Source organism: Mytilus galloprovincialis, chromosome 5, assembly GCF_965363235.1.
Source record: "Mytilus galloprovincialis chromosome 5, xbMytGall1.hap1.1, whole genome shotgun sequence".
NCBI lineage: Eukaryota > Metazoa > Mollusca > Bivalvia > Mytilida > Mytilidae > Mytilus > Mytilus galloprovincialis.
In genome coordinates this window covers 62257284-62275707 of record NC_134842.1, presented here as the reverse complement: position 1 = coordinate 62275707, position 18424 = coordinate 62257284, and the positions used below count along the sequence as shown (strand labels likewise).

Below are 18424 nucleotides of genomic sequence, written 5' to 3'. Positions count from 1 at the left end.
AATGGGAGTGAAAGGACTATTGGGGGCTCGAAATAGGATCCTGTCCTCGCACCTGTCAGAACAATTATCATTTAAAGTATTCCGACACGTTGCACGGGTACGATTGTTATTTTCTTTATTCATTCTAAAAGTACTTAGTAGTTTCAGATTCATAGACAACAGATGAAGTTATAAGCAATGTTATGAAATCTTATAAGTAACAAATAAATCCGATGATACGGTTTTTACCCGCAAAATGAAAAGAACACGTACTTCTCATTTGTAATTGTCGCGCCAAAAACTTGAATGAGTTATCCCCCTTCTCCTTAAAGTGCGCATGTTTGACGTAGCAGACAGGAAGATCGATAGTAAAACGAAAATAGCGATGTATTGAAATGTGAAAAATATTGAGTTTTGAAATATTTGTAGAAATCTCTGAGTAGGTGTCACGTTAAAAAGAAGCTCTACAATGTATATGCAAATTTTAAACAACTGCTAAAGATAAAATAAGCCCAAAAAACGCAGAACACATGCTAGTTCCCACATCATTTTTCATAACGTCCCAGTCCTACACAGTGAACAAAGAGTAAAAAAAGCAAGAAAGAAATACAATATTCTTCTCGTTTTAAGATTTACAGATTTTGGTCTCACACATGAATGACTAGAACACTGTATCAGTTTGTCTAGAATTCTTCCAATGACAATGGGCTGAAACCGAAAGCAAATGTTAAAAATAAAAGGTTTTAAAAATACAAGAATGACTAGTCCAAATAATTATGCCGTTTTAGTACGGCTTTTTGATTTTTGTTGGGATGCCTTCCTTCAACTAAGACGTAACAGCAAAATCAAAAATAGCCATTCTAGACGGCATAATTATTTGGACTAAAGAATGACATGTTCTAGTCCAAATAATTATGACGTCTGGCAAGGCTATTTTAATTTTTTTCTGGGATGTCACGTCATAACGCTTATGAAAATCGGTTAAATTTGACAGACCCGAATTTCTGGATAATGTAAATCGAACGTTCCGGAAATTTGGGAAGTCACGTTTCTTTGGTAATTGTGGGAAATCTCTTTGCAACAAAATAAATATTTGCCCGCTTGAAATGGAATCACCTCTTATTTTATCATTTCTTTTGGATATTTCTGGAAATATTTTACATCAATAAGCACAAAAAAGGTAGGGCTGTGTAAAAACGTAAAAATTTCTAACCGGCAATGAAAATTTCATGTCAAAATAGATCTCAAAGTTCCCCCCAAAATTTGCTCTCAAACTCCAGACGTAAAAAATGGCTTCAGCGTTATGACGTCGTAGGAAGGCGTCCCAGAAAAAAAATAAAATACATGTAGCCTTGCCAGACCATGCAAAAGTCATAATTATTTGGACTAGACATGTTCTAGCTGCATTGTTCAGACATTAAAATTATAGGGGCAGGGGTCATTCTGCCGGGTAACTGGGACAAAATAACTTCTCTCCCATCTCTTACTTTGCTATTTCAGAATGTTTAAAGCGACATTCTGCCGCCTGGGCGTTTACAAAATTTTGTTATTAGTTATTTTCCATTGTTACTAAGTTGTAGACCAAATTCTTCTGACCCTATAATGCATATATTTACTAATTTACATTCGCTTTTTATTGATTTTGCAATTTTTTATTTTTTGTTTGTTTGTGCAATATAGAGACAGAAAGCAGTGCCCATTCAAAACAGGAGATCGCTGATAATTTGTTTGCGCTCATTGTTGTAAAAGCATTGACAATGCGCACATTTATAGAACAAAGTGCTTCAGACAAAATGTACTTCAGTCAAAGCTTTTACACCCCAATGAAGTTACAAAAAGAAGCATTCAATTCTTAATTATCCATACTTGTTAAAGACCCATCAGTGGCCCTTGTCAGCTATTCAAAATTTTAATTTGATGTTTTTCATTCCCAATTTTATGTAGATAAAATACCATTGTAAGAGCATAGTTAGGGACATCAGTGTTCTCCCCAGGATATTTTCAAGGCGCAAAATTCAAGAGCGCGTAACTCCTTTTTTATAGTGAACTTTTGTGATCTGAATCAATCAGTCATAAATCATAACATGCAATATTGCTTTGTGTTGTGTGTTTAATAATGCAGAGTATTAATGAATTTATACAAGAATATACCTACTATATATGAAATAAATTGATTTTAAACACAAAAGTTATTTATATTCCATGTATTCAGTCAATTAAAGAAGTCAAAATATAAATATTCATCTCTGTACTCTCTGCTTCTATTAGGGATATTGTTTCAAGATAGTGTTATTTTGTTGGACAGTCTGTTCCTCAACGTTGTCTTAATCCTCTTCAGAGTTGAAAACCCCCTCTCAATCATAATAACTTTTGCTTATACCCTCCTGAACATTTCTAAGCCATGAAAACTCAGTCAGCCACTTAATTGTCACTGAAACCAGAAACATGGTGCTTGCTGTTATCACTTGCTAAAACTTTAGATCATTTGGGATTAGGAGAAGCAATTATAACATCTGCTTATACTGACAGCTGAGTGTAGAGGGAGGTGTATTCCCCTTTTCATTACAAGTCATTGATCTGAAAAAAACTTCTACTTCCATCATGTCTTTTGCTTAGAATTCACCCTTTGTTATTTGCAGAGAACATGTTCATTCAGAATTAATAAAATCGAATATGGTTAAGATAGTTGGTATACAACTTTTTAAAACAAAAATATTTTAATGAACAGCTGATTAGTTTCCGTAGTTTGACATTAATTTACGCTTCCGTGTGCATTATTGTTAAAAACTATCTTTGGCAGGTAGATATAAACCAAATTTCGTTAAAGTTAAGACCATTGGAATTATTTACTAGTGACATTATACAGAAGCCGCGGCGATTCCGTACCCGTGTTGATTGTCACATAAAACGTTCACGACGCACGGACTCACGATCGATGTTCAATGATCATTTTATTTCTAAAAATATGACGGTTTGAAACGAATTTACCTTGCAAGCAACATTTTTCACTTTCAATTAAAATAAATCACTTCTCGTTATCTTTAATCAAAGTTTATTTTAATTTTTTCAACTACAAATACTCTCATTCATAATTTTTATCGTAAATATCTTTAGCAATGTGTATTCAAATCTATCACGTGTATTGAACACGTTCATTGGTCGTGTTTAAATAGATTCTTCTTCTCGACCAATGAAAAAATTCGTTATATAAATGGTTAAGTAATCACACACGATGCTAAATACAATGTATTTGCGATCTATTTCTTCAATTTCTACACTGAAGTTTTTATTAGGTCTTTCCACTTTTCCGTGGAAAGACCTATTGGATTTCTTCTGATTATTTTTTTTTTCTTCCGCCTAATTTTTTTCCTTCGCTGTTTTTTTGTTTCACAAGATGTCGCTTAGATTTTTGGAATATGATATCGAACAGTTTATACGCTTTTGAAACCAACTCTGCCTAACCGAATACTTTCCCAAATAAGAGTTATCTCCCCGAACACTGTTTTCCTTGTTATCTTTAAGGCTTCGCAACCTTTTAAGAAACCGATGAATTTATTTTTCCAAATTGCTCGTTATATCCTTAGGATGTTCTGTTTTATTTTGACCGAAGCCGTATATAGATTCCATATGAGAGTTATCCCCCCTTTTATGTTTGATATATGAATATGCATTTCTAACTGGTAAACCATAAGTGATAGAGACCTAGGGTCTTTTAATTTGAGATCCTTGGTTCATAAAAATGAAAATAAGGTCAAGGTCAAAGGTCAAGGTCATATTATAAATTTTGATTTTGGCTTAATTTTACTTATTTTCAAAATCTTTTTTTATAGAAACCATATATTTTTGGAATAAGCGTTCAATAAGCTGTCATTTGACGCTAAAATTGACATTTAAAATCAAATTTTAAAATTTTCATATAAAAAAAGGTCTTAACTGGTGGAAAGACCATCAATGGTTCTCTGAACAATTGGTTTTTAATTTTTTTTTTAATTTTCTTTTGAAAATATCTATCTTCTTGGTGATCATTTACGCTATTACATGATAACATAGTCCGATAAGGCTGAGATAAGCGTGGCTCAGGTAAAACCATATTATCAGATATTGCGTAACACTGACCGACCTCTCAGCGGTGATCAGCAACTTGACAATTTTAACCAACATTTATAATGAAAATGTGAAAATTATCACGCTGCGGGATCAAGTAGTAAGGGACAGCGGCACCGCAGCGTCATATCGGCCTGGGGAGAACACTGGACATTGGAACTTTGTTCTTTTATGAAGATTACAACTCGCTACATGTATATAGAAAGAAGGAAAAATAACTAATGTTCAATTTGTTATGTTAGCAATATGTTATAGCCAGTTGAGGGAGGAAGGGTCAAAACCTGTGAAAAAGGCTTGCAGTTATCAAATATATTTTCACTAATGCCAAAAGAAAATACATACTTACATGTAGCTTGATTTTTAAAACACTTCTCCATATATGAATACAACAATAGTGTTGATAGTTCAGTTAGGCCCAGGTATTTCAACAAGATTGCTGTACATAAAATTTGTCAATGACTATTTTTATTTATTATAGGTATTGAAAGTCTTTGTTATTGGCAACAATGTATAATGGTATAGGGTTAACAACCGCCAGAGGAAGTGGTACCAATGCTTATGTTCAGAAAAATCTCTCCTTTGTCAGAAACCACAAAGACAGAGTCGACTACAAGTCGGAGGAAGAACTAAAAAAGTTGGAACAGTCCATGATAAAACAGCCAAATAAAGAAATACTTGATCATGATCGTAAACGAAAAGTGGAACTCAAATGTCTGGAAATGCAAGAATTAATGGAAGAACAAGGGTAAGGATTGATATTGTGAAGACATGGTTTGTTTGTTGTATATAGAGATTGTATAATACATATAATAGTAATACAAAAAAAGTCATGTAGTTTTGGTCTGTTGTGTTTGTTTTTAAATGATCATGATGATGAACACGATAACTTTTATAATAATAATCCAACCTAATGAAATGTTTATTGTCACAAATGTAAATAAACTCATCATAGATATCAGGATTGAAATTTTGTAATTGAACCAGACATGCAAGTGCATTTGGTCTATAAAAGGCTCATCTGTGATGGTTGAATAAAAAAAAAATTAAAAAGGCTTGAAAGTATGAAGTTGAAAAGCATTGAGGATAAAAAATTGCCAAATACAGCTAAGGTACTGTAAATTAAGAAATTATTGCAAAAAAATGTGACCGGGTTATAATCGCCAATAATTTAAACTTGCATTTTGATTTTTTATATTGAATTAGATAAGAATTATCTCAATTTCACTAAAATAAAAATCATATTTTAGTCTAAAATAAAGAAATAGCAATAATAAATGCTTGCAAAAATTTCTGTATTCACAGTAATCTATTCTTTGATGTACAAAAGTATTTAAAAAAATAAAAAATTTTGTGAACAGTTAATTTGTGATTATGACCTTGGATATCAATGATAATTCATGTCAACACAGAAGTGCTGACTACAGGGCTTGTGATACCCCCGGGGAATAAAAACTCCACAAGCAGTGGCATCGATCCAGTGGTATTAAATTACATGTAAGAACTGTTGACCCTTGTTTATGAAAGGAGATTGAAAGTGTTTATTCATGTACATGACTTAGAGGCAAATCCAAAATTCCTGCAGTGACATGATCTATTAATTTTGAGACTGCAAAGTTTTAGAGGACTTACAATACATGAACATACATGTACATGTAGTCAATAAATTCATTTTGTCATTCATTTTTTTTTTAATTGAAAAAAAAAATAGTAATTATGTGATAAAAAATCCATCAAAGCATATTATGAAGTTAATTTTAGTTGTAGTTCTTGTTCTATTGCTTGTGGTTAAGAGGTTGTCTAGGGTTTAAAATGTGAAAGAATTTTCTTGTCTTGTTCAATTTGAAAATCAGATTTCGATGTTTTACTTATGATTGTCTTTGAAAAGCTCCTATGTGTAGTACATCTATGTACATAAGTACATGTAACTTGTATACATTACACATCTTTTAAGGAAAGAAAGGGTATTTGTAATATTTACTGCTTATTCTTTTTAACCGTCTGTTTGAACTTTTAAGAAGGAAATGTTCATAGCAACAGTACCTTTCTAATATATACATGGCCGTACATTGACCTATAATGGTTTACTTTTTTTTAAATTTGTTATTTGGATGGAGAGTTGTCTCATTGGCACTCACACCACACCTTCTATATCTATGTATACATTTGTAAATAGTTATCCTTTCCAAACAAATTTGACATGAACTTTTATAAAGCACATAAAGATGGAGAGCTTCATGAAAATGACACAAATAAAAGGGGATTGAGGAGTTATCATGTTTATGTAAATGATTCTCAGAGAATTTGATTTCTATTCAAAATTGATTCTTGAATTAAAGATATCAATCTATTTCCATGATAACATACATGTGTAATTTTTTAATTTCAAATATTTATTGAATTAGTTTGGTTTGATATGCACAAATAGTAATACGACCATTTATGTACATCTCTTACAAACGGATTATTATTCCTAAACTTTAAAAAGTTCTATCATTATCAAAAACACTAACATGTCTCCACAATTTGTTATATTGTATTGTGTAGATCAATATTTGTAAAATTGTTTAAAAAATATATTAGAGTTGTCTTTCTTTGTAAAGTTTTTAACACATGTTTGTATCCTGCAAAAGTCTTGTTTCATTGTTAACAAGTCTAAGAGTCATCCAACTAGATTAATTAAAGACCAATTCGGTAAATATTCTACTGCCTGTTTTAAGTAAGGAACTTTAAGGCAGCACTGCTAGACAAGCTAGATGATAGAAAAACAAAAGTTTGAAAGAATTAAAATGTGTTACACCAAATTTCATGAATGACATGAAAAAGTACAAGTTTTACAGACATCTCAGTACAAATGTGCCTCTGAACTGATTAAAACATATCCTGTGTTAGAATATTGGGCTGATAGTGGTTCAGATAAAAAAAAAAAAATGCCAGTCTGGCCAAAATAAATAAATAGTGTGTTTCCGGTTTCCCGACCCTACCTCCGTTTCTGACGCCGACCCTAAACATTTTATTGACAAAAATAAAAAAATATCAAAAATCCGGATTTTTCAGTCTGTCCGGATCCGACTCTTCGTTTAGAAAACTACAGATCTTCAAAACGTTTGATAGCAACGACCAATAGGATATAAAGTACTAAATGGTGGCCCCATTGCCGGCAATGCTATTTTTAGCAATTATCTCCTTAAAAGGCGCTTTTAATAAACTAATTATGGAAAAACTGCTGTTGTCTAATTGAAGCTCGATATCTATTTGCGATTTTACCGCACTCAAATATATATGGTCCCATGGCTTTTCTTGGTGAATTTTAGGGTTTTTCACGATGCCTGACGATTTCGCAGAAAAATTTCCCTAACTTTGAGCAACATAAAAACAATATTTCCGGCCCTTCATACTATACATTTAAGAACAAATTTGTGCTTGCATGAAACTTCATTCATAATACTTTCCAGAAGAAAAATATATAAAAGATATAACAACCAATCACAGAGAGCCATCTATTTTTATCTCTATGTCATGTTCCCTTCATAAAATGGCTGCGCCCATGTAATTTTATTTGGTACATTGTAACCTATACGGTAATAAACAATTTTTGAAATTTGATTTTTTTTGCCGCATTAGTTACTTGAACATTGCTTGACTTCATTCTACTATGCAAAATATCTCATTGAAAGCTGTATAATACACAGGAATTAATTTCTGGAGCCTACCCCTGTTTAAAAATTGGTAAAAAATTACACTGATTTTTATAGACATTACGGTACTGCTTGTTGCAGGTGTAATATTTTGTCTCTTTGTTAGTATTGCCTTTTCGAAGTAATCATGTGCTTCTGATATTGATCAACAGAAAATTTAATTTGAGTGACGCTGTGCCGAAAACCAAATTAAAAATTCGGACCAGTTCAATATGAAATAAATTCACTATTTTGAAACGGACTATAGCTTTATAAATCGGATACATGTGCACACTTTAGCTTCTTTTCGTAAAAAACAGCTTCTGGTGGTCTATATTAGCTATACAAGTAGTCTGGTAAATGTTTTGAATGATGCGAAATCGTTTAGAGTATGCATATACCCTTGGAGCCGTTTTTACCAAAAAAGGGGGAGGGTTAAATCCGAAGATTTCTGTGTCATGTGATGAGACAAGATCTAACAAGTATCGCCAAAAGTTAGGCCTATATATGGCTATCAAGCCTGTAAGACAAATTTTGGATAAAAACAGAAAAGACACATCAAGGCGATGTAATCCTGTACTTACCCGTATTTTGAATGCAAATAAGAAACAGACTATAGCATGAAAACGGAATTATTCACACATATCACAACACAAGTAAAGCGTTTTTGATGTCTAAATCTTTCTTTAAACACAATTTTTGACATATTTTGAGACCATTATAGGATATAAAGTACTAAATGGTGGCCCCATTGCCGGCAATGCTATTTTTAGCAATTATCTCCTTAAAAGGCGCTTTTAATAAACTAATTATGGAAAAACTGCTGTTGTCTAATTGAAGCTCGATATCTATTTGCGATTTTACCGCACTCAAATATATATGGTCCCATGGCTTTTCTTGGTGAATTTTAGGGTTTTTCACGATACCTGACGATTTCGCAGAAAAATTTCCCTAACTTTGAGCAACATAAAAACAATATTTCCGGCCCTTCATACTATACATTTAAGAACAAATTTGTGCTTGCATGAAACTTCATTCATAATACTTTCCAGAAGAAAAATATATAAAAGATATAACAACCAATCACAGAGAGCCATCTATTTTTATCTCTATGTCATGTTCCCTTCATAAAATGGCTGCGCCCATGTAATTTTATTTGGTACATTGTAACCAATACGGATAAGTCAAGCGTTTCAAGAACCAAGATTTAAAATAAACAAGCATGTCAGGAATATGACAGTTTTTGTCCATTCGTTTTTGATGCGTTTTGTTATTTGATTTTGCCATGTGATTATGGACTTTCCCAATTGATCTTCCTCTAAGTTCAGTATTTTTGTGATTTTACTTTTTGAACAACCGTGCAGCATTTTAGCTGTCAAATATATGCAAAATGTAATCACATGGTTGCAAAATATTTAAGAGTAAAATGAGTTCAATATACTGTTAAAATCCACAGTGACTCGGTAAAAATCCTAGGATTTTTCAAAATACAGATATGGATAGTAAACTGCACACTGCAATAGTCGTGTCAACGTCAAATACGTTAGTATTAGTTATACAATTAGACAGGAAATACTATAAATTGACGACAAGGGACAGACAATGTGTTAAAAGAAATAGATAGCTTTCTCCAGTAGGCAGACATGGTGTATGATTCATGTTCATTTATAAATGAATCTGCCCTTGCACCATGTCTACTTTTTATTCTTTTAAATTTTCTCAGGCTGGTCCCACAACAGTTTATAAGGAAAAGAAGAAGAAAGAGAAGGAAAAAAATCATGTCCTATTAAAATATCTACAATTTTTTTCCATAAATTTAATAAGAAAGATTCTCACTTTTCTCAAAACCTAAATTTTAACAATATTGTCAGAACCCCGGTCTTCAAGATTAAATTCTGTCAACAGGTCAAACATCCAAACACATCTGTTCATTAAATAAAGAGGGTGCAAGAGTACTACCCCTCGAACAATCATAATAAGTCGCTGCTTAGCATCAATTTGCAGTGTTTTTACTACTAAAAAAAGGGGTAGGAATCTGTTCCCACATGTATACCCTGTGTGACAGAAAACAGAAAATTAAAAAAGCTGTAGATTTGAGTACTATTATCAAAGAAGCATGCATGCAAAAATGATTTTTTCTGCTGTCATCGATAGAAAAAAAAAGTTTTCATAAAATAAAATGTTTTACCTACCTACCCTACCTAATTTTTTTCGGGGTGAAATAGGAAACACACTATTTATTTATTTTGGCCAGACTGAAAACACAATTTGCCTGACAAGATTGAATATTCATAAAAACTTGAAGACTTTGTCTGAAGTTTTATCAGAAGATTTGCCATACATGTCTCATGTGCATGGAACCAAAATTTGTATGACATTTTAAGGGGTTTAAGCAAGACATGTTTGTTATATGGAGGTTGGTCCATCATTTTCTTTACAAGCTAAGCTGGCATACATATACCTTTTTATTTTGACTTAAGACCAAGATTTAAGGTAAAATTTGAATTACTACTCACTATATATGGCTTTCAGAACCAAACATGTATATGGGAAATGTCTATAAAGGAAAAAGTAATGTTCAGTAATTCAGCTTGAAAATGAATGAAACATTAGAAAGGAAAATGTTATGATAAATTATAAGCTGTATGATTCCAGATATTTTTCTATTTTTTTTTAAAAGTTGGGATGTAATGTTAAAATAAGGGCATATATTAGGTAACATAGTCAGGCATTCTGATCACTTAAGTAGAAGGTATGCATACTAGTTTTTTGGCATATCTTTCCCTGCGTATTCACCCCTAAAAAGATATAAAGTAGGATGTATGGCACAGAAGTGTCTTGAAAGATGTTTAACGATTCTGTAAGTAATTAGAACATAATTTTTATTGTTTCAATCTTCATGATCATGTTTGTAATTATAGAATGTGAAAGTACATATGTACATTTGTACAACCATTGACAACAGTTTAATAAAAGTTCTACAAAAGAAAATTTATTTTGAGCTTGATGCAGATATTTTACAGTTATTGCATGAGTAAAATTAATAAAGGAATTTCAATTTGAAACTCTGAGCAATTTCGTATCTCCTGAGGAATGAATGTTAATTTTTCACATTCGTCAATGTGTAAAACAATTATTGTTAAAGAGTTAGAAATTTTGAAATTGGTGACAAAATTAGGGAATGCCAGTATTCTGATTGAAACAGAACTCCCTTGTGTAAACTATGATGTAATTTAAACAAATGTTAAGTAAGTGACTTGGTTAAAATCATATCCAATGTTGACAAGTTCTAATTTCTGGTTTGATGGAATAGAAGATTTTTTGCTATGACAATTTGAAAATCTTTTCTTTTAAAAGTTTGGATGCAATGTCTTACTTCTTCTTATTGTTTGCCTGCCAAGTCTTACTTCTTGTTATTGTTTGTCTGCCAAGTCTTACTTCTTGTTATTGTTTGCCTGTCAAGTCTAATTCTTCTTATTGCTTGCCTGCAAAGTCTTACTCCTTCTTATTGTTTGCCTGCCAAATCTTAATCCTTCTTATTGTTCGCCTGCAAAGTCTTCTTCTTATTGTTTGCCTGCCAAGTCTTATTCTTCTTATTGTTTGCCTGCCAAGTCTTACTTCTTCTCATCATACACCTGCCAAGTCTTACTCCTTCTTGTTGGTCGCCTGCCAAGTCTTACTTTTTCTTGTCGGTCCCCTGCCAAGTCTTACTTCTTATTGTTCGCCTGCCAAGTCTAATTCTTATTGTTTGCCTGCCAAGTCTTACTACTTCTTATTGTTTGCCTGCCAAGTCTTACTTCTTCTTATTGTTTGCCTGCCAAGTCTAATTCTTCTTATTGCTTCCCTGCCAAGTCTTACTCCTTTTAATTGTTCGCCTGCCAAGTCTTACCTCTTCTTATTGTTTACCTGCCAAGTCTTACTTCTTCTTATTGTTCGCCTGCCAAGTCTTACTTCTTATCATCATACTCCTGTCAAGTCTTACTCCTTCTTATTGTTTGCCTGCCAAGTCTTACTCCTTCTTATTGTTTGCCTGCCAAGTCTTACTTCTTCTTATTGTTCGCCTGCCAAGTCTTACTTCTTCTTATTGTTCGCCTACCAAGTCTTACTCCTTCTTGTTGTTCACCTGCCAAGTCTTTAACTTCTTATTGTTTGCCTTCCAAGTCTTACTCCTTCTTATTGTTTGCCTGCCAAGTCTTACTTCTTGTTATTGTTTGCCTGCCAAGTCTAATTCTTCTTATCGTTTGCCTGCCAAGTCTTACTTCTTATTGTTTGCCTACAACATTTGTACAAAGTGATGCAAAAAAAGTTGGTGAATATTTTTTATACATGAAGTTTTACCTTAACAAAAGTGAACTAGGATTAATAAGAAAAGAGAAAGTTTTAATGATACATGTAACTGAAAAAATGAGTGCCTTATCAAAGTTAAAGGGTTGAAAGTCACTTCTCTGTTTAGAGATATTATTATCCTGTTAGGACCCTCAGAACTTTTTTTTGCCATATACAGGAAATGTAATTATCACTCAGTGTTATTGGTATGATTGAATTTTGATTAGAAATTGAAAAGCCATGATGATTGTTTGCTGGTAATTTGCTTGTCATTAATATTACACTAAATGTTCCTGGTTGGCCATAGAAATCATGGATTCACATGTGAATTACTGTCATCTGCACAGTTAATAAGCTTAATGGTGTGTATACTAGGGTATCTAGTGCAATCCTATTGTGTTGGCACTGATTGACTGGTTCCCTTTTGTTCCTGGATAATTATCTACTGGTACTGGGTGGAAAACTAATTAGGATCATCGTCAACAAGTCTGGACAGAAAACAGATGGGGTTGTATCTAGGGAAAGGACTTATTACTGTCAGAATTTACTGCTTTATTTGATTCTACTAGTTGAAATATAGCTTATAATATAACATGCTATAATTTGATTCTGTGTGTCAAAAACATTTTCTCTGTTCCTTAATATCAGAGATCAGAAATTTGCAAATGAATTTAGGAACTCTGGAATAGCGACCAGTACACATGCACAAGTATCGTTATGAAACAAATATTAAATTTCAAATTGAAAAGTGAAATAGCCACAATATTATTTTGGTTTATTAATATAAGAAAATAAAAACTTGTTTCAATGCAACGAAACATTTCTGATACCAACATCACAATCCCAAAATAAGGTTGATTATATATAATTATGACTAATTCATTGTACACAGCATGCAGTCCTTATTTTGTATTTAGATTCCACCATGGACAAACCATGATGATTCTGTTGTTACTTATTTTTCATTTATTATCATGTACAGAGTTCAAAACAAGTGAATTTTAAATTTGTAAACAATTATATAAAATCTTTTACTGAGAATTAAGAATGTTTTTACATACTGTGGATTCATTATTATTCGTTGGATACCAATTTTCGTTGATTTCGTTGGTACAGGTGAACCACGAAATAAAATGTTCAACGAACTGCATATATTTTCTGTTGGTTTAAATGTAGACTTTGGCAAAACCACAAAATCCAATATCCACGAAAAGACTGGTATTCCTAGATCCATGAAAATTGGTACCCACGAAAATAAATGAATCCACAGTATAAGGCCCGTTCATCCTCTACCAGATAGTGGTGTTTAGCACGTACACATGGTATTTGGTTCCTGTATGGTTGATGTTTCGCCCACATTCTCTCAAATGAAGTCAGTACAATAATTTAATTATCTTATCACTTGGAATCAGACTTGATTAACAAATTTAATTATTGTAAATTAAAGTACAAGAAAGGCTGAATCAACATTATTTTCTGTCTTTAGATTTGTTTTAATAATTTATACTTAATTGAGTCATGGATATTATTTGTGAAGGAAATTATATTAATAAGGAGTTGATATTTTTATAAAGGTCATTCAGATATATTGAAGCTGATCAATAAATTCCTTCTGTTCTATTTTTGTTGGAAATGTGAGGTTAAAGTAAACTATATTTTGGTATAAGGAAAAATTAAGGTTATTTGTTATTTATTTCGAGTATATTTTATACAGTGAAAAAAACTTGTTTTTTCACCATTCAGTGCATACATTCTAATGTCTTCAACAATTTTAAACTCATAAACAGAGCAAACAGTCTGTTCTTTATTTATCCATGATATTTTTAATAATACCTCCAATTTCAGTTGGAAATATCCTGAAGATCTTGATCTTACTCAATACTGTGAGGTTTCAGTTCTTCTGCTTATTATAAAACATTGTCGAGTATCTGTCATAATGAAGAACAATTTTGAAAGTGCCATTTCTTTGATGATTGTAGGATTTGTGAGTCTATATTCACCATTTACCTCCCCTTATCTCACATTATATTTATTTGATTGGTCAGGAAATTGTTTCAATTGATTGCATCATCAATCAAATATAAGTTGTTCAAGAGTCACACTGGTGTTGCTAATGAATTGTTGGATAAGCATTTTACCAACAGTTCACTTGTTTCTGAAATAATGATTGCAATCGCAGGGAATATTTGCTGATTTTCGTCATGTTTAAACGCCATAGATCATGATAAACTTTTAAAGAAATTTTCTCTATCAAAGCTGCTGGATAATGACATTTAAATGAAATCAAATTGAAAATAGATTTGCCGAAATTAAAACAACTGCAGATTGTAAATGTTACTATGTCTGTCAGCATAGGGTTAGATTTGGAGAGATCTTGCTTTCATTATGAACAATTGGAAGAAATTAATATTCATTTTGTCTATTGATTTGTCATTATGAAACATTTATTGTGGTACTAACTTGGGAATGATGTGGTGTTACAAGTACTAGGAGGAATTTATATTAAAGTGCATATCGCAGAGCAATTAATTTTGCATTTCATTAGTGGCTTTAAAGTACATATTGTTTTCTCATTGTAAATAGACATAGCACTGTTAGAATTCTTTTATTTATCAATAACTTTTTTCGTTATTTCTATAAAGACAAAGGTCATTAGAAGCCCAAATGTTCTGGTTTAGAAGTCCATGATGATAAAATCAATGAAAAGATTAGTAGAAAATTGATTGAAAAGAATCTAAATATATATAAAGTTTGGTAGATACTTTTCAGTGTCTTCTCTAGAGTTTTGATACAAAAATTAGTAATTTTTTTTTCATTTTTACCACAGCTTCTAAGTGAAAGTTATCAAAAATTTACAAAAAATCTAGATGTTCCCTGCATGTGGACTGGAGTAGATACTGCCTTTTCATTTCTTTCACAATAGAACTTGCACAGTCAATGCAATACTACGGAAAATTAATAAAACTTTAGAAATTTGAGACTCTATTTTCAGAGATTTGTCTCACTACTGCTCATGTATTTAGTTTGTATTAGCCAGACTTCTTCTTAAAATTATTGCTCTTTATTTATCAAAAAGTTTAGGAGATATATCATACTATTCTATACCACATAGCCTACAGTTTATTTCTATCATTTCAAACAAAACAAAATTTCTCGTGAGTGAATTTTAAATGTGACAGATGCCTAAGATTGCTAGCATGTTAGCGTGTAACCTCAACAAACTAGAGATATTTTGTTTCACATGACACTTCTTAATTACAAGTGTCTGCTCGTTTGTTAAGACTTTTGATCTGAAGTATGGTATATTTCAAGTGTCTGCAGGTTGTTAGTTATACTTTTGTTCTGCAGTATGGTATATTTCAAGTGTCTGCAGGTTGTTAGTTATACTTTTGTTCTGCAGTATGGTATATTTCAAGTGTCTGCAGGTTGTTAGTTATACTTTTGTTCTGCAGTATGGTATATTTCAAGTGTCTGCAGGTTGTTAGTTATACTTTTGTTCTGCAGTATGGTATATTTCAAGTGTCAGCAGGTTGTTAGTTATACTTTTGTTCTGCAGCATGGTATATTTCAAGTGTCTGCAGGTTGTTAGTTATACTTTTGTTCTGCAGTATGGTATATTTCAAGTGTCTGCAGGTTGTTAGTTATACTTTTGTTCTGCAGTATGGTATATTTCAAGTGTCTGCAGTTTGTTAGTTATACTTTTGTTCTGCAGTATGGTATATTTCAAGTGTCTGCAGGTTGTTAGTTATACTTTTGTTCTGCAGTATGGTATATTTCAAGTGTCTGCAGGTTGTTAGTTAGACTTTTGATCTGAAGTATGGTATATTTCAAGTGTCTGCAGGTTATTAGTTAGACTTTTGATCTCAAGTATGGTATATTTCAAGTGTCTGCAGGTTGTTAGTTATACTTTTGTTCTGCAGTATGGTATATTTCAAGTGTCTGCAGGTTGTTAGTTATACTTTTGTTCTGCAGTATGGTATATTTCAAGTGTCTGCAGGTTGTTAGTTAGACTTTTGATCTGAAGTATGGTATATTTCAAGTGTCTGCAGGTTATTAGTTAGACTTTTGATCTCAAGTATGGTATATTTCAAGTGTCTGCAGGTTGTTAGTTATACTTTTGATCTGAAGTATGGTATATTTCAAGTGTCTGCAGGTTGTTAGTTATACTTTTGATCTGAAGTATGGTATATTACAAGTGTCTGCAGGTTGTTAGTTATACTTTTGTTCTGCAGTATTGTATATTTCAAGTGTCTGCAGGTTGTTTGTTAGACTTTTGATCTGAAGTATGGTATATTTGGCTGCTTTTCTTGTCAGAAACATACATTTCTTTGTAACTGATCTCCTTGTAAATGTAATTGCTGTGTAGCCTGACTTGCTCCTGGGGAAAATCTTTCTTTCCATCAAGTCCAGACCAGCATCTGTAACTTGACAGCTCTATTAATTATTGGAACAATGAATCATAGAAAATGATGCTGGATGAGGCCATACTTAATATTTTTCCATTTACTGAATAGTCATTAGTGGCTCATTTCAGTTACTGGTAGTTTGTTATTGTGGCTCATTTCATTTACTTGGGGTTGGTTAAAACAGTTATACATGTAGGGGCTCAATTCATTTACTGGTGTTTGGAATTAATTAATTGTGTCAGAAGAGAAAACAAATGAAGGGGTTTTGTATCCTTAGCTGACCAATTCACAATGATCCACAATATGATGCCAATATTTTTTTTGGAGAGTTTGGATAATTATGCCACAATAAACTCAGTTGTACAAATGAGCACTTTAAACTTTCTTCTGTCTTCAAAATTTGAGTGGTGATATTACAATAATTCTTATATGATTCATGTATGAGCAACTACTTGAATTCGGTTGGTTTATTAGAGTGTTTTCCTTGGTTTATGGTTACACTTCCATTTATAGACAATGTTGCAGGATCCCCTTTTGCACCATATGTTAACATGGTGTCCATTTCATGGTTTATGGTACACTAAAGTTCTCTAAAAGGGAAAATATAAGGAAAAGACTAATTTTCAGTTGAAAAGTATAAAAGATTTATATATGAAAGTTTTTAACGACCTTGACTAGCTATTCAGCCCTTGCATGGTCGGGAAAGATTTAACACATCCTTTCTTAAGGTTATCAGCAGATGAAACACAACTTTTACATAAAAAAAAAAGACTTTTTTTACGTTTGTAGGTGATAGTCCTGTTTACCCATTAATAAACTCTAGAAAAAATGTTTTTAATCATATAATTTTCTTCCTTTTAATACAATCATCAAATATTTTGAATCAGTAATAATGAATTATCATTACTTTTAGGTATTCACAAGATGAAATTGAAAAGAAAGTATCCATGTTTAGAACCATGTTAATCAATAAAGAGGGTGTGACTGAGGGAGTGCTCGACAAAGATGAACATGGACGTCCAATGTAAGTATAAGTATAATACAAAGGTAACCATGGTAACACAAATTATTATAAAAATAAAATTGAGAATGGAAATGGGGAATATATATATATATGTCAAAGAGACAACAAACCCAAAAGTTTACTGACATAACTGATGACTTCAACCAGGTAGCAGTATGAAGCATCTCAAATATATATATATATACAGTTTGGTTACAGTACTGTGAAAATACATGTATGGTAACAATGGCAGGTATTTTATCTTGCTCATGATCTGGAGGGACCAATGTCTACGATTGTTCATGTTCATGCCTGTGGTCCTGTCTGGTGTTGTATATATTTTTCTACAAATTATTTTGAATCTACTATTCGAACTTGGCAATTATTATCTTATGCAAATAATTAGAATTATGATACTCCTGATGATCATGCAAATATTACTGGAGCTTAAAAAAGAACAAAGGGGTAAAAATCAATAAAAAAAATGACTCAGGTAAAAATGATACATTGATGAATCCCATGACTCCTTGGAGCATCTAATTTATTGAGTATTAATTTTAATATATTGCATCCATATAGATAATAAGGTTGGGTATAATTATTTGCTTTAACTTAGCTAGAGGCTTATGGAGGGTTGAGATCTCAAAAAACATGTTTAACCCTGCGGCTTTTTGCGCCTTTCCAAAGTCAAGACCTTCTGGCCTTTGTTATTCTTGTATGAGTATTCATTTTAGTTTCTTTTATACATTTTGGAGTTTAGTATGACGTCCATTATTACTGAACTAGTACATATTTTTGTTTAGGGGCCAGTTGAAGCACTCCTCTGGGTGCGAGATGTTCTCTTGTGTATTGAAGACCCATTGGTAGTCTCAGCTGTTTTCTGCTCTTTGATCGGGTTGTTATCTCTTTGACACATTTGCCATTTCCATTCT

General features: G+C 32.2%; 1 protein-coding gene across 9 annotated transcripts in view; it reads left to right on the top strand.

Annotated features, from left to right (window-relative positions):
* The first annotated feature begins 312 nt into the window (after positions 1–312).
* Positions 313–18424, top strand: part of LOC143076211 (uncharacterized) — a 59479-nt gene continuing 41367 nt past the window's right edge. For all 9 annotated transcript variants that reach the window (XM_076251914.1, XM_076251915.1, XM_076251913.1 and 6 more), the window contains exons 1-3: positions 313–418; positions 4562–4828; positions 17403–17513. In XM_076251914.1, coding sequence (XP_076108029.1) covers positions 4590–4828; positions 17403–17513 — 350 coding nt within the window. In that variant the 5' untranslated portion in view covers positions 313–418; positions 4562–4589. The remainder of the gene's footprint in view (positions 419–4561; positions 4829–17402; positions 17514–18424) is intronic.